Source organism: Staurois parvus, unplaced genomic scaffold (genome assembly GCF_062004578.1).
Source record: "Staurois parvus isolate SC_StPar_1 unplaced genomic scaffold, SC_StPar_1.0 ptg000988l, whole genome shotgun sequence".
Lineage (NCBI taxonomy): Eukaryota > Metazoa > Chordata > Amphibia > Anura > Ranidae > Staurois > Staurois parvus.
The window spans coordinates 2,735,205-2,760,965 of record NW_028318784.1 but is presented as its reverse complement, the minus strand read 5'-3'; the positions used below and the strand labels follow the sequence as shown (position 1 = coordinate 2,760,965).

Below are 25,761 nucleotides of genomic sequence, written 5' to 3'. Positions count from 1 at the left end.
GCGAGTTGGTAGTCATTGTATATCATGATTTTCATGGATCTTTATCACTGGACAATGCCAATGATGTATTTGCATTGTGAGACTTTTTTTTTTCAAAGGACAGTGTGTGTTTGTACCCCTTACTTATTCATGCAGCATATTTGGTTAGTTACGTAAATCAGGATCCTCAGCCAGTTTATAAAAGAAGGTAGCTGGGAACTGTCATTTAGTGATAGGAATTCTACTGCTGCAAGCAACATCACTTTTAAAGCATGAATATGTTGCATGAATAAATAAGTGGTACAAACATACACTGTCCTTTAAAAAAAAGTCTCACAATGCAAATCCATCATTAATGACAACTCCTAGCTCTTTAGCAGAATGTACACCTAGGAATTGGCTAAATAAGGGCATAGCCACATTTGTTCAATGATGTCAGTTGAGACCCTGTCCTATTTTAATACATTCAGTTAAGGGGCCCAGGGATTGGGGGCTGTCATTCACAATGAGCAGTTATTAGAAGCAGATGTATAGAAGTGCTTTTTTTAGTGGGTAATCTGGATCATTGTTCATCAAGATTGACATGGACCAACATTGCAGGATGACAATGGATTTATACCATGGAACATTTTTTTTAAAAATACTTTTTTAAACATCAGTACTATGTACCCCTTACTCATTCATATAAGGAGCAGTATGTGGAGACACCGTTATTTTAAATGGGGCTTCCAGATTATGGTAAATACCCCTGGTCCTTCTCCTCATCAACATGGGAACAAGGTGCTTTGCCAGGGCCCCCTGCCTTCCAGTAAGGTAACCCTTACTTTCCCCTTTTCTTTTTTTAAGATCAATACCATACCCATAGTGATGTCCTCTTTAAAATAAGCATAAGATGTCCTCCTTCGTATGTTAATGTCACGACTATGGCGGGTAGCTCTCTAGACCCACAGCTAGGGTTTCCCAGGGTGCGGGGTCTAAGCCCCAGTCGGCTTGTTCACCAGAGCCCCTGATGGTGGGGATGGACTTGCAGCAGGCTGGGACCAGGCCGCGGCCCCCGGTACACCCAGCTGAGGTGGAGGAGACCACTAGTGGAAGCAGGATACAGGGTGACTATTATGTACCGGATTGGGGAGCCTGAAATGGAGAGAAGGCATCCTCTTACGGCTCCCGCTCGGAGTCCCTGAAGGTGGGAGCAAGGATGCAGAGCCAGGAGTGACAGAAGTGCCATGCGGATCTTGCAGCTGTCAGTAGGTAGCTGGGAACTCAGGAGATTCGGACACAAGCCAGGTGCGGGTGCAGGAACGTAGGTGCAGCAGCAGGCAGGTGTGGCGGTAGTCTGGATGCAGAACCGTGAGTGCAGTGGTAGGTATGCAAGATGCAGGTCAGGTGCGGTTGCAGACAGGGTCATACAGCAGAGTCAGGCAGACCGGGTCGGTAACTAGCGGGCAGAAAGTACAAGAGTAGCAAGCAGGAGAATTGTCAGGAATAGCCGGGGTCGGTGTAGGTGGAGTTTTTTTTTAGGGGATAGTACAGGAAAGCAGGTATCAGGATCAGAATCAGGAATTTCAGCACAGGAACATATTTAGACCAGAAGGCAATGATTCTTCCTTGCAGCAGGTTTAAATAGCGCGTCGGCCGTGACATGGGTGCTTACTGCGCATGCGCGAGCTTCCCACGCTACCGCGCATGGTACCTTAGACCATATTTTCTCAATGACTTCCCCTGGGAATCTTGAATGCTGGTAGTAATGCAGCCAATAAATTAATGACTTCCAGCAAAAGGTTTGGTTGAGCAAATGGGCTAAATAGTCCCACTGCCTCAGGAACCATGAACAGGCAGGGTTAGGTGAAAATCCTGGACTTTCACTAACCCAAACTTCATCCCTCTCTGCCAAGCCTGACAAAGTTCACCCACTGCTACTTCTATTTCAAATGACAGATCCAGAACCAACTGCTGAATATCAGTCACCCAGGACCCCCCAGCCAGTCTGTACACAACACCGGGTGACAATGACAACATTGTTGATCAAACTTCAGAAAGGCTGGATTTGTGTCAAACTTTTGCTCTTCCCTAGTCCAAACTTTTTTTACCTGACTGTAGACTCCAGTAGCATTCTACATTTTAAAAGAAAGTAAATACTGTCATTTTACAATGCCTGTGCCGGGGCTAGTCCCACCCAGCTCTCCAGTGTGGAGGGGTTCCGCTACTTAGGAGTCCAGGTAACCAGGGATTTGACCCATTTCTTTGGCCGTAACCTTCTACCCCTCCTGTCTCTCCTGCGAGAGCAGTGTCAGACTTGGCATGGTCTTCCTTCAAATTTGATAGGGCATATTAATTTATTGAAGATGATGATCCTGCCTAAGTTCAACTATATCTTTCATAACTGCCCAATTTGGATCTTTCTTTAGGGAGATAGATTCCTGTGTGACCCCCTTTCTTTGGAAGGGTGCCCTATCCCACCTCGTGAAATCCACCTTGCAACTCCCTGCAGATATGGGGGGTTTGGCCTGTCCTGGAAAATGCACTCCTTGCTGCCCTCAATGGACCGGGGTAGTCCAAAGTCACCAGATACAAAGAAAACAAACAGAGGGCACACCGGCCTAGTGCATTGTCTTACAAAAAAAAGGATTAAAAGGATATAAAGTAAGTATCGTACTCACAACTGACATACAGGACAAAGGCACATCACACTAAATAGCGGCGTCCAATCCACACTGCATATAAGTCCATTAATGGAACCCTGGACTTCAAACAGGCTAATGCATTTTGAGAACTCAGCCTCTTCCTCAGAGCCAACAAACTGAGAGTCTGTACTTCTCTTATATATGCTAGCTAATGCAGATTCTGAAAATACATGTGGGCTATCCCAGATGAGCCCAGGGGCGTAGACTGACATCACATGAGCTGTTCTTACATGCCATCATAAATTGAATATAAACATAGATGCAAACATCATTAGAGCAATACCACGTCAAATAAATTTTAGACTGACCACAAAACACATAAAAAAACACCTAGAAGGTGTTTTCTTTGTCTTCTTAGAAGCAGCCTGCCTGGGATCTCTAGCTAATCACCACAACGTTCCTTATCGGGGATGTAGAGCTTATGATACTATCCCCGGGCCGACGCAGACTACTTTGCGAATTTGGGGTTCAGCTAGACAATGATTTCAATCTGACCAAATCTCTTTGGCCAAACCGTTTTTCAGGAATCCTACACTTCCTCACTTCTGTTCCATCCCTGATTCACACCTCTGGGTGAGATATGGTATTAGGACCCTGGCTGATGTTGTGTCCTCTGGGGTATTATTACCATTCAGCTATCCCAGAAATTCCATCTCCCACGGAAGATGCTCTTTCTGTGTTTTTAACTGTGACATGCGGCCATGGCCTAATTCCGGCGACCACCTATCCTCCATGGGGACCTTATTGAGAAGTTGTTGACTCAGGAAGCAAAAGCCACTGTCTTCCTTCTATAGAACATTGCTTGATGTTAGCTCCCCTAAGATTGAAATTATGGACCATATGGAAAGAGGATATCCCTTCTCTGGATAAGGAGGATGGGGCAGAGGCTCTAGAACAGGGTCCTAAGTTAGTTATCTTCTCCAGGGATAAGCTTATACAACTCACATTTCTACATAGGGTTTATTATACCCCCTTGAGGCTCTCCCAGATATACCCGGAGTAGGACCCTACCTGTTCTCATTGTCGGTTACATCTGGGTACCTTTTTACACATGTTCTGGATGTGCCCTAGTATTGTTTTGGTCTGATATTTTTAATTTGATCAATATATGGCTGCAGCTGTCCTTGACCCCTTCACCTACCTTGGCATTGTTGGAGCTTCATGATGATGTGCAATGGTCCCACCACTTGAAATTGCTGATCTCATATCTCCTCTACTATGCGAATAAAGAGATTCTATTAAAGGGGAACTCTGGGGATCCCCCAGTGACATTGTCCTAGGAATCAGATGTGGATGCAGCCCTTCCAATGTATGAGCTTACCTATGTTAATAGGGGCTGTCCATGGAAATATGTTAAGGTATGGCTCCCCCGGACATCTTGCTGAGGGACTGTAGTGGTCATTGCTGACCCACTGCCATATGCTAAGGTTTTTCAGTCTAGATTTCCAGTAGTCTCTCCTTATTTTATTCCCTCCTCTTTCTCCCCCCCTTCCCTTCTCCCTTCTGCTCCTCTGTCCTCCTCCCCCTCTCCCTTCCTCTTCCCCCTGTAGCCCCCCTTCCCCTTTTTTTTCCGCTCCCCTCCATTCCTCTGCTTTTCTGAATGTTTCCTGCTCCTGATCCCCTTGGGTTTTTCTTCACACTGACTCTGATGAGGTAATAGTGGACTGATTTTTTATGATTACTGCATGAAGTTTTTTTACTTCTTCTTCCCTTTTGTCCTACATTGAATATTGTGCAACTTATTGTTAATATTCATCTGTATTTTACTATTCCTACCATCTCAAATGTTTGCATTGTTTTTCTGCTGTAATGTTTTTGCATTTTCCTTTTACAAAAAAAACCGCCCTGTATTGTAAAAAAAATACTGTCATTTTTTTCTAGGAATGGGAGAATGATTGAAGAAAATGAAAAGTATTTCTTAAAAGAAGATAACACAGAATTAACCATTAAGAACATTATCAATGGTGATGCAGGCTCCTATACCTGCAGAGCAACAAACAAAGCTGGAGTCACTGAAAAACAGTCCTTTTTACAAGTGTTTGGTAAGTCTGTTATATTATGTATGTATGTGACATCTTTTACAACATAACTGTTACATATAAAACAATAACATGCTTAACCAGTTTGTCAATGCGGATGGACATCATAGGACGTCTTCCCCGACTGCTGCCTTGCACGTGCCTGCAAGGCCACTCTGCTGTAAGATTTGTCACCAGCTCTGTCGATTAGACACAGATGACTGATCTGTGTACTGGCCCATTGCCAGTACTATATGACCACTGTGACCAATCACAGCAAGTCACATGACAATTGTAAACAATGGATGGCTTCCGTTCATGCCATTAATTGTAAACAATTGTGTTGCTAGCTGTGAATGGTCATGGTACAGACTGGGCCAATCAGAGCCCATCTGTGCCATAGCTAATCAGAACAAAACAAATCAAATAAATCCATATCATTCAGTAAAATGATTGTTTATAGCAATGAAATTAATTGCTATAAGCAACCAGAATGTGTAGAAAATAAAAAAAATACTGATCACTTCCCCAGAGTAGTACAGTGTACTAGAAAAAAAAATCATAAACAAAAGAAAAAAAAATGTAATAGAATTTTTTTTTTTACTGCCACCAGTCAGTGTCCCTGATCACTGCCATACCAGTTATATGATGACATTGTACTGCACTGGTGACAGTATGTTAAAAAAAAGAAAAATTAAACTTTTTTTAATTTCCTAATTTTCCGAAAAAATTATGACAAAAAAATACAACTTCAAAAAACTTGCTATGCCTGTTACTAAATGCCCCAAACTGTACTTTTCAAAAAGGGGTCATTTGGGAGGGGGGGAGGGGGGATATCTGTACTGTCCTGACATTTTGGGCCTCAAGAAATGAGACTGGCCACCAGTACATCAGGACTGATCAATTTTCAGATTTAGACCATAGTTTATGGACTCTATAACCTTCCTACAGACTAAATAATATAAACTGATTTGAGTTATTTTCACAAAATAAATGTAGCAGAATACATGTTGGCCTACATTTATGAAGAACAATTTTTTATTTGCAAAATTTTATAACAGTTAACAAAGAAAAACATATTTTTTGAATTTTTTGTTTATTTAGCAAAAAATAAAAAACCCAGTGGTGATCAAATACCATCAAAATAAAGCTCTAGTTCTGTGAACAAAATGATAAAAATGTAGTTTGGGTACAGTGTTGCATGACTTCGCAATAGTCATTCAAAGTGCAACAGCGCTGAAAGTTGGCAGGAAGTGGTTAAAGTGCCCAGTACTGAAGTGGTAAAACACCTATTAACGTGTATGTAAAGGTATAAGTGCATTTTTAGTTTGGATAGCACAGGGAGAGGTTAGAGCTTTTTTTTCAGTTTTTAGAGATGTCCTTGCTCTTGTTACTGTACCTGCTGGTAAAAGTAGACTCTCTATTTGTGCTGGTGACCATTGTCATAAAGATGAAAAAATTCAGGCCAAGAAGTGAGGAAACAATTCTCCCACGGGGGCACCTGTTCTCATGACAACTCTCTATGATGGGAATTCTGTTCTCTCTCATTTCCTGCTGTGTCTCTAAGGCAAGAAGTGAAAGGAAATCTCTCCAGCAGGACACAGGCAGCAAAGAACCCGCTGGGAGTTTTAACTCTTCCATACCTTATTAAAAAAAAAACACATTTTGACTTATTAAATGCTTTAAAGGGTATTTTACTTTGCCAATAGAACATAGTTATATTTGTTTTCTGTTAATGGAGGAAGAGACTCAATTCTTAGCCGAGATATCCATAATAGAAATGAAAAATGCAGCAGATAAAATAAGACCCCACCTAATGGCTGCAGCTAATAAGTGAAACTGGGAGTTTAGCACAAACCTCAACATTGAAAATATATAAGAAGTCAGTGGATGAAATAACAGTCTCTAAAAAATGCTAATGGACACCACTAGAGGGCATTGTAGATGGGTGACGATCTGTTTTCCAGTACACTGGTAGCCATGAAAAGTTGCTGCAGAAAGAGAAATTATTATTATTATTATTATTATTATACAGTATTTATAAAGCGCCAATGGTTTGCTCAGTGCTGTACATTACAAAGAGGGACAGAACATGTGACAGAACAATACCAATACATTGCAAAACATGAGGGGATTGAGGGCCCTGCAGAAATGAAGGTGAACACTGCTGGATCGCTGCAGGATGGGCATAGAAAATATGTGATTATCATCAGATCAGGTTCCCATTGAAAGTTATTTTAGCAGGCTGTAAAAACATTTCAAAATAAAGAATATGAGTTAAAAGCACATTTATCTTTTAAAACGTTTTGTAATCGAAATACGGTAACTGTGAAAGCATTATCACCTTTGAAAGTTTAACAATAAATAATTTGCAAGTATTTGAAGTGTTATGTTTTAGGCAATAAGTAACGTGATGACTAATGTGTGATTACCAGTAAATTAATATTAAACATGGACAAAATGTAAAAGAAATGAGGATGAGCAGATACACTTTATTTAAGAATCTTGAGATTTGCTTTGCATTGTCTGTCATAGGGTAGCTGTACACAACATTAGGGTGGACCTTTCTAGGAACAACAAAACACGCTTGAAATATCAGAACTCTAGTTCAAGCTCTTTAGTCTTATACCCACTATTTCAGACCTCACATCTCCAGCTCTTTCAACCTCCTGCAGCTAACATTTTGCATTATTACCTATATCTAAAATCCTCAAAGCCTATAACCCTTTATATTTACCTAACCTCCACAACTCATTTACTCATCTTTTTACCTTGCACAGTAGATCTCCACTCCAACACATTTAGTTCCAGATTCAGAATACTTTATTAATCCCAATGGGAAATTATTAACCTCCCTGGTGGTATTCCCAAGTGTAGCTCGAGGTTAACTTTCAGTGCCAGAAGCGGTAACCCCGAGCTACACTCGGGATTACCCTGCAGCGTTGCTCAGGGATTCCCTCAAGATTCCCTCTTGCACTTACCTTGTCCTGCGCTCCTGCAATGTCCCCCCTGCAGCATCCCTGGCCATGTCCTCGGGCCGATGCCGGCATCCATCTTCCAGGTTCCGTTCCCTGCGAGCATCGTGACTTACGGGATGTACGGGGGACGGAACCGGCAGGAAATTCAAAAATGTAAAAATGTGACATTCACTCAATACACTAAAATCTGATAGTATTACATTACTGTATCAAACCATTTCACATACATTTTGTCCCTACTGCTTTGTCCTGTGCCCTGCCTGCATTTTTACTGTTCTTTGTGCCTGGAAACTGAGAAACGTCCATGGCGTCCAAAAAGCGCCCCTTTAGGTCGAAAGCGGTTTTAGACCAGCTAGAGAACAGGGATAGTAAATTAGAACCACTTGCAGAATTGAGTGATAATGATTCAAGGGGAAATTCATCATCAGACACGAAAAATGATTCTGCGCCTAAGCTCAGCAATATGCAAACTTGGCGCTCTATTTCAAATTTCAGTGTTTTTGGTTTGATTACATTATTGAAATAAATGTATTATTATTATATTATTATTTTTTATGATAATTTATTATATTATAATTTATGATTTTGTGTTTCAAATTTTATCATACCCGCAATGTTTACTAGACTCTTGTTCGGCCAGAGTTATTCCTAAAAATTACAGGTCTACAATAAAAAACCGACATATTTCCATGCAAAAAAATGTACCGCTTTGAGCACAGAAATATTGACATAATCAGACTACTAGGGAGGTTAAACAAGTTGGATAAATATAAGAATCTGGTGTTCTGTTGGCATTCCTTCAATCATACTTTCTGCTTTCTTATTAATAAGGGCACCCTGCTAGTATTAAGGGCCTTATCTTACAATACAAAAAGCACTTATCTCTTTCTGCAAAATCTGCTACATTTTCCTATTTACTCCCGATGTTATGTTCTCATAACATCAGATAAAAACTTTGTGCTGCATGGCTTGCCCAAGGAGGGTATAGACGGCCTTTTCACATAGCATGGGACATATAATGAGGAGATGATAGATGAGATCAGGAGATGACAAATTGTCAGTATTATAGCCAAAGTAGTTCCTTAAATATTTGATTTATTTTATCACTAGTCATAGGACTGAGATTGGCTGAGCATGCCTGGGCTTGGGGGGGGGGGGGGGGGGGCATGATATAAGCTTCAGGATATGGCCAATAAGAAAAAAATGCTCTGTTGCTTTCTGATAGCATAACTCCAAACTGGAGCCATTGGCAGTAAAACACCTTAGGACAGGAAAGGGGGTGTAAGCCTTCTAAGAGCCCATTCACATTATAGCAGAGAGCTGTGTTTTTCTGTAGCCTGCAAGGGCACAGAGAAAAATATGGTTTTCTATGTGTCCCATTCACACTACCCCACAGCTGTCACCTGCTGAGCAGAACAGAGCAGAAGTCATGACAGTAAGTAACACAACATCATGTAGTCCCATTGTGATAGCAAGCACTGAGTTGACAATCCTACTATGGGATTTGCAACCATTGGTTAGCATTGTCAGCATAAGAGAGTTGGAGCTTGAAAATACTGATAGGGATTTAGTATAATTTTCGTACAACTAACAAACATTAGATATTTGTTCAATCACTGCATAGAGATTGATTTTAAAAAAAACAAGGAACATTTGCCTTTTCAATCATTTAGTGAACCAAAATATCAATAGGTGTAATGGTGTACATTGGAAAAAGTATTAGCTTACTTGAACCAGGAATCTGGTATCACTCGCTTTAACAGAAATTATTTATGGTAGGTCTTTGGCATAACTGCCCATCAGTTTCTGACATTGACCACTCCTTCTTGCAAATTCCTTCAGTTGCAATATGTTTGTGGATTCCATTGCATGAACTGTCTGTTTCAAATCCCAGCACAATATTTCCATGGGATACAAATTAATGCTTTGACTAGGCCAGCCCATAGCACTCAATTTCTTCTTTTTGAACCACTTTATGGTGAATTTGCAAGTGTGATTCAGATTATAATTATTATAGTGTTGAAAGATCCATTTTCTGTTCAACTTCAGCTTCACTTTGGACAGATGGCCTTACATTCTCAACAAGCACACTTTAATATAATGTGTAAATATATAAAGGTATTGCGCTTAAGGGTGAACAACATAAACCAAACAATATTTATAAAGCACAATAAAGTGTACTAAATAAATAGATAATGACAGTCCATACGAGACCCTGAAGTGCTCAAAGTTTTCAAATGTGAAAGATAATTGCAAAACAGTCTCTGTGAATGAAGACATTCTCTCAAAGTGCAAATAATAAAACAATTTAAAAATTCTACCTCATTCCAACCAGAAATCACCCATGTGAGTGGTCACCACCGTGTAGGGCAAATTGAAGGCTTACCAGATCACCAGACCCCTTATTACAGGAGGTCGGGTTAGGCTCAATGTGAATAAGGCTCCATCAGGCAGATGGACTATACTGAGACCCACCTCTCCACTCCTACCATTCCAGGTTAAGCCCCGGAAGACGCCTTTTTAATACGAAATGTGTCGGGTGGAGCCTCCATTCTGACATCATCGCATTGTCCACCATTTTAGAACAATCAAACATAGCGATTGATGCCTGTTACTTCAGCACTGTTGTAAGAGCAATTTTGTCTTGTTCTAATAAAATTACTGGAGATATTACACTAGGAGAGGCATGCCTTTATTATCTTTTATGAACCAATACTGATCTTTAACCTGGAATGGTTGGAGCGGAGCGGTGGGTCTCAGTATAGTCCATCTGCCTGATGGAGCCTTATTCACATTGAGCCTAACCCGACCTCCTGTAATCAGGGGTTTGGTGATCTGTCAATACTGATCTTTAACCCAGAATGGTTGGAGCGGAGCAGTGGGTCTCAGTACAGACCATCAGCCTGATGGAGCCTTATTCACATTGAGCCTAACCCGACCTCCTGTAATCAGGGGTCTGGTGATCTGCCAATACTGATCTTTAACCCAGAATGGTTGGTGCGGAGCGGTGGGTCTCAGTACAGACCATCAGCCTGATGGAGCCTTATTCACATTGAGCCTAACCCGACCTCCTGTAATAAGGGATCTGGTAAGCCTTCAATTTACCCTACATGGTGGTAGACACTCACATGAGTGATTTCTGTTTGGAATGAAGAAGCATTTTTACATTTTTGATTATGTGCACTTTGAGAGAATTTCTTCATTCACAGAGACTGTTTTGCAATTATCTTTGAGGACTTTGAGCACTTCAGGGTCCCTTATGGACTGTCATTATCTATTTATTTAGTACACTTTATTGTGCTTTTTATATATTGTTTGGTTTATGTTGTTCACCGTTAGCACAATACTTTATACATTTACACATTGCTTAGGAGAAGAATATCCCTTTTGGTGAGTTTTGCTTCTTTGTGGGGTTGTAGATGTGTGACATTTTCATAGGTTTTACTTTTATTCTTACACTTTAATATAATGCAGAATTCATAACTGACTTTATGACTTCAATCTGTCCAGGCCCTGAAGCAGCAAAGAAACCCCAAACCACATAATTTACACTACCAAGATTCACAGTTGATATTAGGTTTTTTTCTGAAATGTTGCCTTTGGTTGGTGCCAAACATATCTACTGTTATTGTGGCCAAAAATTATATTTGATTCATCTATCCACAACACATTGTTCCAGAAGGTCTGTTTTTTCTCTGCATGTTCATTGGCAAATTGTAGTCTTTCTCTAATGTTTATTGTGAACAGCAAATACGTTTTCCTGGCAAACCTCCTACTCAGGTTAAATTGTAAAAGTTATTTTCTGATTGTACAAGCATGCACTTTAACAACAACTGTTGCAAGAGTTATCTGCAAATCTGTGACTTTCTAATCACTGACACCTAATCTAGAACCCCTCATTCTAATTTTGTGGATTTGAAGTGGGGATACATTGAGGGGTCTATCTGATTTCTGAGGGCCCTATAGAGATCTTTTGATCTTGGCTTGATGACATCACACATGTCAATAGCAAAGAGAACCTAGATATCTCAGGTTTCAATAACCAAGACTCCCCTTGTATACTATCTCATGCTCAAGACTCATTCATATGGGTGGTAAGCTTCTCTGCCAGCAAGAATCTGTGGTGAAGAAACATGCATATGTTGTGCATGAACAGTTGCTCCCAGCAGCCGCATGACCAAATTTGTGCAAATCAATTGACAGCAACAGCACTGTTTATATGTAACTGCTTATATGAGAAGTTACATACAATCAATTTTGACTGGCCTTGGATGCAGAAAGTTTGCATCCAGGTCAGGCAGTTCTGGCCACATACATACCGGTAGCAGCTAGTCATCCAGCGTGTGTGCAGCCATAGCACAAAGTGCTGCTGTGTCCAGATAAGGCTATAGAATATAAATTATATAAATCCATTTACGAACCAATGTGTATTCTTTTCTCCTTCATTGAAACCAACACATCCTTGGAGGATGGAAAGATGTGAATTTAAACACATATGCAGATGGGAATATGATTTGAATGAATCCACTGTAATAATAAAATAAGACAGTCATTTTGGTCATGTATCAGTTTAAATGTTTTTAAATTATGTATATTTATTATAGGTCTGTGCTTAATAGAATAGAAAGATATGATAACTTTGTACAAATATGTGTGTACTGTTGGGTATCTCCAATATTATAGAATTATTGATATATTCAATGGAAGGTTAAGCCTAAATTAGATTGTTAGATAGGAAATGAGTGCTCAATATATAATTTAAGAATTCATATCCAATCCCCTCACTTTCTATATGGTAAACATAGGGATGTACTTATTTTTAGAATGTGACAAATCTGAATTTTCAATCATTTAGCTTATGAGAATAAATACACGAAGCCAAATCTATATGTAATTTGTTCAATGATGTCTTGTCTATCTAGGGTTAATTTACTAAATCTGAAAAGGGCAAAATCTGGTGCAGCTGTGTATTGTACCAATCAGCTACCAACTTCTGCTTGTTCAATTAAGCTTTGACAAAAATCCTGGAAGCTGATCAATTTTTATGCAGAGCTGCACCAGATTTTGCACTCTCTAGTTTTAGTAAATTGACCCCAATGTTTTCCTGTTCAAATATTTTAAATGTGTTTAAATATTTCTATGGGATGTACTTATTTTTTAGCATTATGCTGCTAAGAAAGACAATAAAATAAATGTCGTTTTTAGGTTTACACTTTAAGGTAAACTAACAGGTTATATTAATGAATGAAAATTTGTGCTCACTGAATATGCATGATACCGTCCCTCTAGCTAATTAGGCAATATGTTTGTGCTTACTTTTTAACCTGTTAGTGCGGGCAGATGCACAGCTTGCATTGTTTTTGTATGTTAAAATCCAGCTGCCAGAAAGGAGCATCTCAGGTCCAGCATTTGGGAGGAATGCCTCCCATTTGATCAATTTATGAGCAGATTTATCAGAGAGGATTTGGAGTATCCAGATTTCATTTAGAATGATTTTTTGGCAGATGCAGTCAGGTTTGGCTTGTTATCAAGGTTAAGACACCTGCCACAAATTCAGTCATGCGCTTTGCAGGTTTTATAACTAATCACAATGCTTCTAGGACAGCTCAGCTTCTGTCCAGTCCATTTGGATCTTCCTTCATATTTATCACCTTAAATACACAAAATAGTTGCATTTTCAAGCCTAAGGCCATTTATAGGAAACACATTAATATTAACAATTTGGATGTATCTGCAAATAGGTGTACATGATTGTGTGCAATGTATAAATGCAGTTGTGCATAAAACTTGCAACAAATCTCACAAAGCGCAAATATCGATACTTTGCATGAACTCATCATGGTTGTTAGAAAAAAAATTATAATAAAAAGAAAGTTTACATAAATCATTCTTACTTGGATAATCACAGTCAGGAAAGCACAAGATACCATCTTCTGTATAGTACTTCCTTAATATGTCAGCAATGTCTCGGGGGTAGAGAGTCTTAATCCATAATCTTTAAAACTGAGATCTTCATTGGATCCTTCCAGGTGACTGGAGGTCACCCACAGAGTAAGAAGGTCAATCGTCCTTGGAGTACTGGCTTCCTGTTTGGGGCAGCATTGTCACTCTGCATTACAGTGAACTGTTTTGTGGCAGTTTGACAGTTATTGCTACTTAGCGATTATCCACCTTGCAGAGCTACAGAAGCAAAATTTCCAGATTTTTTTTTTCCTTTATTTAAAATTATTTATGTACAGGCAAATATGACAGCTCCTATACCTATGCACCTGTATAAGTTATCTATGCACATATAATTAATTAAAGAAAGTGTAAAACATATTTTTTTTAGTTAAAGAATCTTTGTCAATTTTACCCTCAGGAGGAAAGTAAAGAGTTTCTTGCTAGCCAACCCCGGACCTACGTGTACACACTACCTGCTACTTTGTTCACTGCAGCCATAAAAATACTGAGAGAGTCGGGTTAATGATGTCACCCGACTCTCTCAGGTGAACTGTATATGGGCCTGAAGATTGGCCACTCAGGCCCAGGCACTAAATCAAAGAAGAAGGTCATATGTTTGCCTGTACTTTAAAGCACCTGACATTTTGCAGTAGCTTCACTGGGAGAAGAGCAGCACTGTGGGGATTGTGGGGTGGAGGGTGCATTGGTTGCAAGCTACCATGAGACTTTGTCATTTTGCCTTGAATAAGAAAAGTGATAGGATCTCTTTTTCAACCACTTGCTGCCCTAGGCAATTTTTTAATTTTTCCCACACATGTTAAAAATCAGCATTTTGTGTTAGAAAATTATTTAGAATTATTTAGAACCTCCATAAATTATATATTTTCTAATTAATTAGTAATAAGAAGGCCCATCCTATAAGGCAAATGCCCCTTTCAGTGCAAAATTGCACTATATATATGAACAGATCAATAAAGGTGGGCGCTGACCCATCTCAATAATAACCATATGCAAACTCCCCCTGATATAAATTGTGAAAATTTTAAAAAATTTTAAAAAACATGTAATAAAAATAAATATAATAATATATTATACTATAATGTCCAAATGATGAATAGTAAATAGTCCCAAACACCATATTCTTGTGATCAAGAAAAGGAATGAAGTGATCAATTCTGATAATTAAAATTAGCAGTGCTCCACCAATGAGTCCAGATGAATTGCTCACTAGATCACATTGGCCAACAAAGTAGCCAGCAATTATTCAATATCAGATATTGTGTATGGCGAAGTAGGATATCTACTTCTGTATATAGAATCGCAGTAGATTAACAACCCATAAACTCACTATTAAACCACGGATCGGGTGAAACGTATTGAGGCTGAGCCGCACACGTCACTTCCATCACTCAGGACCTACATGCTATTTTTTTTTTCTTTTTTTAAATTTCTTGCTATCTCAAGAAGGCTAACAAGCCCCTTAGGTGATAGCTTTTGGCAGGTGACAAGTACTGGTTATGGAGACCTCAGGGGGTCTATTAGACATCCCCCAGTGCCTCCCCTGGCTTTCAGAGCAGACTATTACGCACAAATCATGCCTAATTAGCTGCTTCCCTGGCTGTAGCAGTTAGGGAATGACAGCTCTGAAGCCTGAAGTAATGGACGCATTGTTTCTAAGCTTCTTTAGTCACAGAGGAGATCAAGGAACAGATGTTCCTCGATCTCCTCTGTATTTTTATCTATCCTGGCCATTTACTGTAGTTCAAGGCTCTCTGGAGGCCCTTCTCACCACTGCAGCTACAGCCATGAGCTTGTTAGAACCATTTGCTGACAAAATGTTTTTCTGTTTGTCGATTAGTAAATGGTTAAGCACACATTTATTGGGTTATTTAAAGTTGATCACATATTTTATACATAAAGGTAAGCATTAGCAACCGTACGGTGAACTACAGTATATCCTAATGCTATGTGTAAATACTGAGATATGGCAAGAAAAAATATTTGACACCGATTCTCTTTCTCAATAACTCAGTTGAGAAATGCATTATTGCTGCCAGCACATTTAGTATATAAAATGTAATTTTAGATAATCCAAAAGATCTCACAAGCATATAACCTTAGCTGAAGAATTGTGGTGCTATATCTCTGCTATATGGTGTTTGCTGTAATAATTTCACTGAAAGAAAGCAATACAAAGGCTGAAGCCATGCTGCTTTTCTAGAAACAGCAGCCTGTAAGTGTTCACCTGGGAATGAGTGTCTGCTAGATTGCATCTTGTAGTCAGTATACAAGAAAGATCAGAGAGTTATGGCAAGCACAAACTGAATTTTGTTGTTGTGGGATAAAAACTGTTTTGAAGCAGTCAGGGCCAAAAGCTAGATTTTTAGAATGAGTGATTATGTACCTGATGAAAGTGGTCATGCTGATGTATGAAAATCTGTCAGACTGACCTAGACAGTAAAATATAAGATTTTAAATAAAACTACTAAAACATAAATTAGTTAAGGACAAACTGAATTTGGAAGCTGAACCCGAAAAAGGAAAGGCTGATCAGTGACCAGTATTGCCCATGGTCTGCCTGCAGCTGATGTTTCCTCATTACTGCCTTACCATGCCTTGTTCTGCACTGTCTGTGTGCGGTCATTAAAATCATTTTTTTCCCCATGTCAGAGCCTCCAGCAGGGAGAACAGTGAGCATTGCAGTGTTGAAATCACTAAATCTCATTCACAATCTCATTGGATTAGCAGTCAAAGAGAGGGGCGGACTGACAACTCATGGGGCCCCCGGGCAATAGGGGATCATGGGGCTCCTGTGTCCTTGCCCACACTCAAAAAAGCCTATAAAAAAGGTACCAGGGACAATTCATGGGCCCCCTACTGACCCCAGGCCCTCGGGCAGTGCCTGAGTGCTCGACTGGTCAGTCCGCCCCTGGTCATAGATATACAGCTATGAGGGTGTAAGCACAGAGGCGCCTAGACACACTCATGTACCAGGAACGTCAGTGCTATTTTTCTGGAGACATTCCAGATAAAAGGTAATTCTTTCAGTGTACTGCTAAGGCACAATTAACATTTCCAAATTTTCCTTTTAACATAGAAAAAAATACTTTTTCAGTTTAGTTACACTTTAAGTTATATATAAACCCAATAACAATTTTTTTTTTATTGCAACATACTGTACCAGTCCTTAAATGTGGTGGCTGCATCAATTTTTGGGGCTTTTGCCTTTGTACTTATCTGGTGATCCTATCAGTGACATGATTCCTGTCATAGAGTAACAATGCTAACTTACCTGAATCTGTGAAGGGACGATGTTGTCATTCTAGGACAGAAAGTATGTAAGAAATACAGAGATCCTTCCCCTCTCTGTATCATTATAAGAGAGGTGTTTTCTTTAATCCAGATTGAGAACTCAGAACAATATTAGGTGATAAAAGTCAGTGGAGCCAGCAAGCAAAGGAAGTACACAAGATTTCTGAGTCAGTTGGCTTTTTGCACTCTCTGATTCGATCTATAAAAAAATGATATGTAAGAGATGTTACCTGTTAGGTAAAGTGTACCACATGCAGTGTATATTGCCTGCTAACTAAATCTATGCAAATATGCTGTGCTGCTATTAGTCTTCATTCTGGCCCTGAAAAGTTCTATACCAATCTACCATTTTAAATTTAGTCAGTTTTAGATCACATGTTCTGTATTACATTTCTGTGATTAGTGTTGAGTGTTTTTGATGAAATTTGCCCTTGTTATGTCATATTTACTTGTTTAAATAGATATTCATAATTCTCTCAGCATTCAGTGGATTAGTTAAGGGACTGCAAAATGGTACCACAGATTGCAGGAAAGAAGATCGTTCTATTCCCCCATTAACATAGTCAGTGTTAATGGGGAGTCCCTGGCTGCTGACAAATTACTGTGAAGGGGGAGAGCAGGCCTTCTATGCAGCTCACCTGTTAATTTGCTTTTTGCCTGATATGGACATAATCAGATTTTGCATAATAGTACATTATTTACCTACCTTTCACTTCTTGTTTTTTGTATGCTCTACTATATATATATATATATATATATATATATATATATATATATATATACATACTGTGTATGTATATATATATATTGCATTAAATATGGAGGTTTATATTATATCCACTAGAGGATGCTCTATATTTCACAAAAGCCACTAAGCCGCACTGCATTACAACACTCAAGATAACATTATCCCTATATGGATACATAAACTTATAGACTTGCTCTGTAGCTGTAAAACACAACCATTGTATGACATTGTATTGTATATTACAGTGATCATAGACTTGTTGGAATTGTTTACTAGTCTTTCTGTCTTATTTCAGTATTGTGCTACTAAATAATTTTAGCAGTAATTTAACTAATTTTGTTAACAGTGCAGCCTCATATTATACAACTGCAGAATGAGACGACAGTTGAAAATGGTCATGTGACCTTGACATGTGAAGCAGAGGGAGAACCTGTACCCGAGATTACATGGAAGAGAGCAAGTGATGGGAGGACTTTCTATGATGGAGATAAGGTGAGATTGTTTTTTTCACAATTATGTGTAAATAAAAAGGTTACTATAAAGAAGAACAGGCAATGGATATTCAATATTTATTCTTAACAAGCAGCAAATATGCTCTAACCACTTGCCAACCGCGTTATAGCTGAATGATGGCTACAACGCGCTTGTCCAGTTCTGGGAGGGCATCATACGGCGTCCTCCCAGAACAGTCCCTCTCACGCGCCCCCGGCGATCTCTGTGATCGCTGTATCCCACGGACACAGCTGATCACTTGATGTGGTAAAAGGCCAATCACAGTGGCTCTCTACCACGTGATCAGCTGTGTCCAAAGACACAGCAGATCACTGGGTAAATGCAGTTTATGGTTATCGGCTGCACCTTCCTCACACTGTCACAGCGTGAGGAAAGTACTGCTGATAACCGGCAATTGTCAGAGGACGGATCGGCACCAATCATCAGGGCACTGATGATCAGTGTCCTGATGATCAGTGCCCAGCAGTGCCACCCACCAGTGCCGCCCACCAGTGCCCAGCAGTGCTGCCAACAAGTGCCGACCTGTGCCACCCACCTGCGCCCTTCAGTGCCCAGTAGTGCCACAAACCTGTGCCCATCAGTGCCTAGTAGTGCCACCCACCTGTGCCCAGCAGTGCCCTCCACCAGTGCCCATCAGTGCCCCCCATCCGTGCTGTCCAGCAGTGTCACCAGTCAGTGCCCAGCAGTGCCATCCGTCAGTGCCACTCATCAGTGTTGCCCATCAGTGCTGCCCATCAGTGCCCATCATTGTTGCATATCTGTGCAGCATCATCAGTGTTGCCTCATCAGTGCCAGCTCATCAGTGCTGCCTATAAGTGCTGCCTATCAGTGCCCATAAGTGCTGCTTATTCGTGCCCATAAGTGCTGCCTATTAGTGCAGCACTTGACATCAGTGAAAGATAAAAATTACGATTGCAAAATTTTTTTTTTTTTTAAATTTTTTGCTTTTTTCTGTTTATAGCACAAAAAATAAAACACCCAGTGGTGATTAAATATCACCAAAAGAAATCTCTATTTGTGTGAAAAAAATGATATAAATTTCATATGGGTACAGTGTTGTATGGCGCAATTGTCATTCAAAGTGCGACAGCACTGAAAGCAGAAAATTGGCCTGGGCAGGAAGGGGGTATAAGTGCCCAGTAGGCAAGTGGTTAAAGTACATTCCCAGCTAAAACTTTTTTCCTCATTTTGGAGCATGGGGCAGGGTAAGAGTCCCGTCAGGGTTTTAGTGCTATCCCAAGCTCTTCTAAAAAGTTTTACCCTCACTATCTGTTTTGCTGACAACATTTTACCAGACAGGAAGTAGAAGTAACTCTAAACAGCAAAAAGTACTTTTAGTATAGTAAGGAAAGGGTAGAACATCTTTTCAGATTGTTATTTTTGTCTATGTCCATATAGCAAATTTCTCTTACTTCCTGTTTGGTGAAACTGTTGTCAGCAGGAAGTGAGGGTGAGGAGGCCCTGGATAGAAATAAAATAAATCAGGAGTTATAATCCTTATACTCTCTAGTCCCCACTGATATCTGTAGCTGCAGCAACTATGGAAATGTCTTCTTAAAGTTCACAATACATATCAAAATTATTTGCTGGAGCACCAGAAAGATTAACAGTTGGCCTCTGTCATATGTTCCTAAGTTGTTATACATTTTGATGCCAACCAGGCAGGGTTTGGTTTGGAAAAGAAATATAGGAATTACGGATTGTGCCAGAGTGGAATTTGGGGGAATCTCAGAGTGTCAGCAGTATGCAGTAATGCATGAGCAACCCTCCAAGCTCTGAATGTGGTTTTCATTGTAGAAGTCAAACTCTAAGAAGCTCTGGGACCTCTAAAAAGTAAATTTCGCCAAAAGACCCATGTTGTGCAACATCCAAGATCACCACTGCATTGTCCTGATGCAGGCTCACCTAAATATGTGCATGAGATAGCTGTCTTGCAATAACATTTTTGAAAAAATCAGGCATTTTAGGACTTCCTTTTAATTAGGGCAAAAGCACAAGATTTTGCACTCACATAAACCTTGTTTAGGGAATATTAACCTAGCAGGCACTGATTCCTAAATCAGCTGCTTGTGGTCCCTCTAATGCATTTACATGTTAACGGGATTCTCACATGGTTAAGACCAAGCTGACGCCACTCTTACATAGTTTGTGACCATGTGTGCCTTAACAGTGTGCAGGAGGATGCTATTTTGTTATAGTTCATGATTATCAGGTACTGTAATTCCACAGAAGTTTTTGTTTCTTGGACTGGGTTTTGGGGACCATTCCCCTTCCTCAACATTCCTGAACTGTGTTTCTTGCAACAGAACATGTAGTGGTGGGTTGAGCTACCTGCTGATCATCAAGTGGGTCGGAGCATTGCTGCAAATGAAAATGAAACTGTATCATTAGTGCAGGTGATGTCATTTTTACCGTTTCATGACAGAGGCAGTGGCAATGAGCGGCCTAATCAGGTGTTAGTGCCTGTTGTCCTTTGTATTTCCGGAATGAGGTTTCCCTTATGTGAGTGCAATATTTTACGCTGTCTCACTCTGCCTTCTTCCCTTGTGTTTTATAAAACCTAGTTGGCAGCACTCGGGGGGGGGGGGGGGGGGAATGAACAAATTATTTAAATATTTAAATGCCAATAGCCTAGTAACAGTACAACTTTAGGACAATGGGCATGTAGAACATTTTGCTCTAGTGAAACCCTTTACCATTGTAAAACATTACATTTCTGCTGCTTATTAACACAAATAACTTTTTAGAAATATCACAGTTCTGTTAGAATTAATTTAAAATAGTTGGTACAACTTGAAGGGCACTAAACATTATAAGTCTCATTAAGTTAAAAAAATTAAGTGCTAAAATATTAGGTAGAGGGAACCTATGGTTTAATCACACAAATGTAAGTAATTATATGGTTTTAATGGGTTTCCTTGCTCCTTTCATTTGTTCTACTTCTTTCTCTTGATGGCGTGGCTCCTTTGAGATATTGACAGTGCTTTTAAAATGCAAATAGTGGCTCTCTGTGAAGCTGTGGTTGGTCTTACCCTGCCCACTTCCTTTTCTTTGTGTTTAGTCCACAAATATGATAAAGTTTCAGGGGGAAAGGCAAAAGGAGACAAGGACAAGCACAGCTTCAGGAAAAGCTGATTTTTGCCTGTTAGAAGCAGCTCTGTTAGCATGGCAGTGAACATCACTAAAAAAGCAAGAAATAGCAAAATCAGAACATACATGAAAGCCCTTTAAGAAAACCTTTGCAAACTGAAATATTGCTGAACTTCTATTGAAAATACCTGGCTGCTTCCAAAAGTAATGTTTTGAGGGTTGGATTGCAGTAAAAAAATAAAAAAAAAAAGATTCAATATCTCACAGTGTATAGCCATGCTCACAGTTTTTAATAAGATCCTAGACACGCGGAATTCTATTTTCTTTAAATGCAGCTAAAGTGACTGCACCAGATAAACACTTTAACAGGTTTACAGTTTTAATGGCACCTTTGAAAAATAATTACCTGCATTTACCCACGGCTTTCAGCAAAGAAAATCACTCTATTACCCCCACAACACAGTCAGTGTTGATGGAGGAATCCCTCTGCAAAGTTATTGTGTTCTCCCAGTGGGAGGGACAGGGAGCTATCCCTATCAGGAGAACACAGTGATTATTGCTAGCGGCCATAGCTACTGGCAATAATCACATGAAAGCTTTGGAAGGCTGGTTGTACCCCAGATGTTCAACAACTGATTTGGGTACAACCAGCCTGTCCATAGATGGTTAGAATTGCAGCTGGTCCCTGCTGAACTGGCTGAGATTTGAACCTGTCTATGGCCGGCTTAAAGTGGTTGTAGAGGCTCAAGGGTTTTTTACCTTCATGCATTCTATGCATGAAGGTAAAAATCCTTCTCTGTGCAGCATCCCCCCAGCCCCCCCTAATACTCACCTAAGCCCCCTCTTGATCCAGCGATATGCACTGGAGTCTCAGATATCCTGGGACTCCCTCTTCTCATTGGCTGAGCCAGAAGTGGGAGCCATTGGCTCCCACTGCTGTCAATCACAGCCACTGAGAAATGAGAAGAGAGTGAGAGCGGGGCCGAGCAGCAGCTCCGTGTGTAAGGATACATGTAGGATCTGGTGCCGCCATAACAAGCTGCTTGCCGTTGGGGGCACCCGGCAAGGGGGAGAGGTCAGGTGCCCTGGTGGAGACCTGAGAAGAGGAGGATCCATGCTTCTCTGTGCAAAACCATTGCACACAGCAGGTAAGTATAGGCAGATTTTTTATTTTTTCTATAAAAAAATAAGCCTTTCGAATCACTTTAAGCAAATCTAGTTTCCAAAAAAATAAGGCTTTACCAATAAAGCAGTGTAGATAAATGTGGTGATCTAAGGTGGCCAATCATATTTTACTCATGTTAGATCTGTAAAAGTATCTGATGAGTTACAACTATACATTGCTGTTAAATAACTCAGTACTATTTTATAGAGGATAACAAAATAATAAAAGCAGCAACTTACAGATTTGGACTTTGATATCAGTATAGAAACATGTGTAACTAGGAAATTGAGCTGCTTTTAACAGATGTACCATATCTATATATCATTTCCAACAGGCTTGTAAAATTAAAATAATGCTGCTTTATAATTATGCACAGTAAGATTTTTGGAAATGAGAAACTTTAAACAATTGGTTGTATATTACAATTGAAAACTGTGCCAGCATTCCTTCCCTTCCAGCTATTTCATTTCAAATTACCTATGATTGTTTATTCACTTAGAATGAGAATGTCAATTCTGGGCATGCAGAACAGCCATCAGTCAGACTGAATTGTATCACAGGTATTTAATAAGCCACAACCATAGTCTGGTATTCAAAAGTACAGGTTTCTATAGATTTAGATTTGTTAATAAACTCCTAACTGCTTATTTAGTTTGTTAACCTTATCGTGCCATTATTAAGTAAATTTTATCATATCACCTTTTATGTTTTAGTTTTAATTGTTAAACTATATTTATGATTAGAGATGAGCGAATCGAACATGGCGAAGTGGAATTCGTTTCGAATATTGGGAAATATTCGATTCGCGCTGAATCCGAAAATTAGCCAACTTCGGATGCACGAATCGAATTTTCCCAGCGGGGATCTCTGGGAAGGTGCGCAGACAAGGCGCACTGACCCATAATGCTTTCATTCATGACATGTGATCGCATTAGCCAATCAGCAGCCCGCCAGCACTGTGTAATGGTGGAGCTATAAATTGCGGCCATCTTACAATTCTCCATTAGCCTCCGGTCATTCAAGAGAGACAGACCTGTCTGTATTAGGGACAGAGTTAGGACCAGAGAGACTTTAGGGCCACAGAATCGTTACTTAGGGACACAGAATCGTTACTTAGGGACACAGAATCGTTACTCAGGGACACAGAATTGTTACTCAGGGACACAGAATTGTTACTCAGGGACAGACAGAATTGTTACTCAGGGACACAGAATTTTTACTCAGGGACACAGAATTCTTACTGAGGGACACAGAATCGTTACTGAGGGACACAGAATTGTTACTCAGGGACACAGAATTGTTACTCAGGGACAGACACAGAATTGTTACTCAGGGACAGACACAGAATTGTTACTCAGGGACAGACACAGAATTGTTACTCAAGGACAGACACAGAATTGTTACTGAGGGACACAGAATTGTTACTGAGGGACACAGAATTGTTACTCACGGACACAGAATTGTTACTCAGGGACACAGAATTGTTACTCAGGGACACAGAAGTGTTACTCAGGGACACAGAATTGTTACTCAGGGACACAGAATTGTTACTCAGGGACAGACACAGAATTGTTACTGAGGGACACAGAATTGTTACTGAGGGACACAGAATTGTTACTCAGGGACACAGAATTGTTACTCAGGGACAGACACAGAATTGTTACTGAGGGACACAGAATTGTTACTGAGGGACACAGAATTGTTACTCAGGGACACAGAATTGTTACTCAGGGACACAGAATTGTTACTCAGGGACAGACACAGAATTGTTACTGAGGGACACAGAATTGTTACTGAGGGACACAGAATTGTTACTCAGGGACAGACACAGAATTGTTACTGAGGGACACAGAATTGTTACTCAGGGATACAGAATTGTTACTCAGGGACACAGAATTGTTACTCAGGGACACAGAATTGTTACTCAGGGACAGACACAGAATTGTTACTCAGGGACAGACACAGAATTGTTACTGAGGGACACAGAATTGTTACTGAGGGACACAGAATTGTTACTCAGGGACAGACACAGAATTGTTACTGAGGGACACAGAATTGTTACTGAGGGACACAATTGTTACTCAGGGACACAGAATTGTTACTGAGGGACACAGAATTGTTACTCAGGGACACAGAATTGTTACTCAGGGACACAGAATTGTTACTAAGGGACAGACACAGAATTGTTACTCAGGGACACAGAATTGTTACTCAGGGACACAGAATTGTTACTGAGGGACACAGAATTGTTACTCAGGGACAGACACAGAATTGTTACTCAGGGACACAGAATTGTTACTCAGGGACAGACACAGAATTGTTACTCAGGGACAGACACAGAATTGTTACTCAGGGACACAGAATTGTTACTCAGGGACACAGAATTGTTACTCAGGGACAGACACAGAATTGTTACTCAGGGACACAGAATTGTTACTCAGGGACACAGAATTGTTACTCAGGGACACAGAATCGTTACTGAGGGACACAGAATCGTTACTCAGGGACACAGAATCGTTACTCAGGGACACAGAATCGTTACTCAGGGACACAGAATTGTTAATCAGGGACAGACACAGAATTGTTACTGAGGGACACAGAATTGTTACTGAGGGACACAGAATTGTTACTGAGGGACACAGAATCGTTACTCAGGGACACAGAATTGTTACTCAGGGACACAGAATTGTTACTCAGGGACACAGAATTGTTACTCAGGGACAGACACAGAATTGTTACTGAAGGACACAGAATTGTTACTGAGGGACACAGAATTGTTACTGAGGGACACAGAATTGTTACTCAGGGACACAGAATTGTTACTCAGGGACAGACACAGAATTGTTACTCAGGGACACAGAATTGTTACTCAGGGACAGACACAGAATTGTTACTCGGGGACAGACACAAAATTGTTACTGAGGGACACAGAATTGTTACTGAGGGACACAGAATTGTTACTCAAGGACACAGAATTGTTACTCAGGGACACAGAATTGTTACTCAGGGACAGACACAGAATTGTTACTGAGGGACACAGAATTGTTACTGAGGGACACAGAATTGTTACTCAGGGACACAGAATTGTTACTCAGGGACACAGAATTGTTACTGAGGGACACAGAATTGTTACTCAGGGACAGACACAGAATTGTTACTCAGGGACACAGAATTGTTACTCAGGGACAGACACAGAATTGTTACTCAGGGACACAGAATTGTTACTCAGGGACACAGAATTGTTACTCAGGGACACAGAATTGTTACTCAGGGACAGACACAGAATTGTTACTCAGGGACACAGAATTGTTACTCAGGGACACAGAATTGT

The 25,761-nt window shown here is 40.1% G+C and overlaps 1 protein-coding gene across 3 annotated transcripts in view; it reads left to right on the top strand.

Moving 5' to 3' along the window:
- The window catches only part of NCAM2 (neural cell adhesion molecule 2), a 515,560-nt gene that overhangs the window by 341,841 nt on the left and 147,958 nt on the right, over window positions 1–25,761 (top strand). For all 3 annotated transcript variants that reach the window (XM_089657373.1, XM_089657374.1, XM_089657375.1), the window contains 2 exons: window positions 4,545–4,705; window positions 18,009–18,154. In XM_089657373.1, the coding sequence (XP_089513499.1) occupies window positions 4,545–4,705; window positions 18,009–18,154 (307 nt within the window). The remainder of the gene's footprint in view (window positions 1–4,544; window positions 4,706–18,008; window positions 18,155–25,761) is intronic.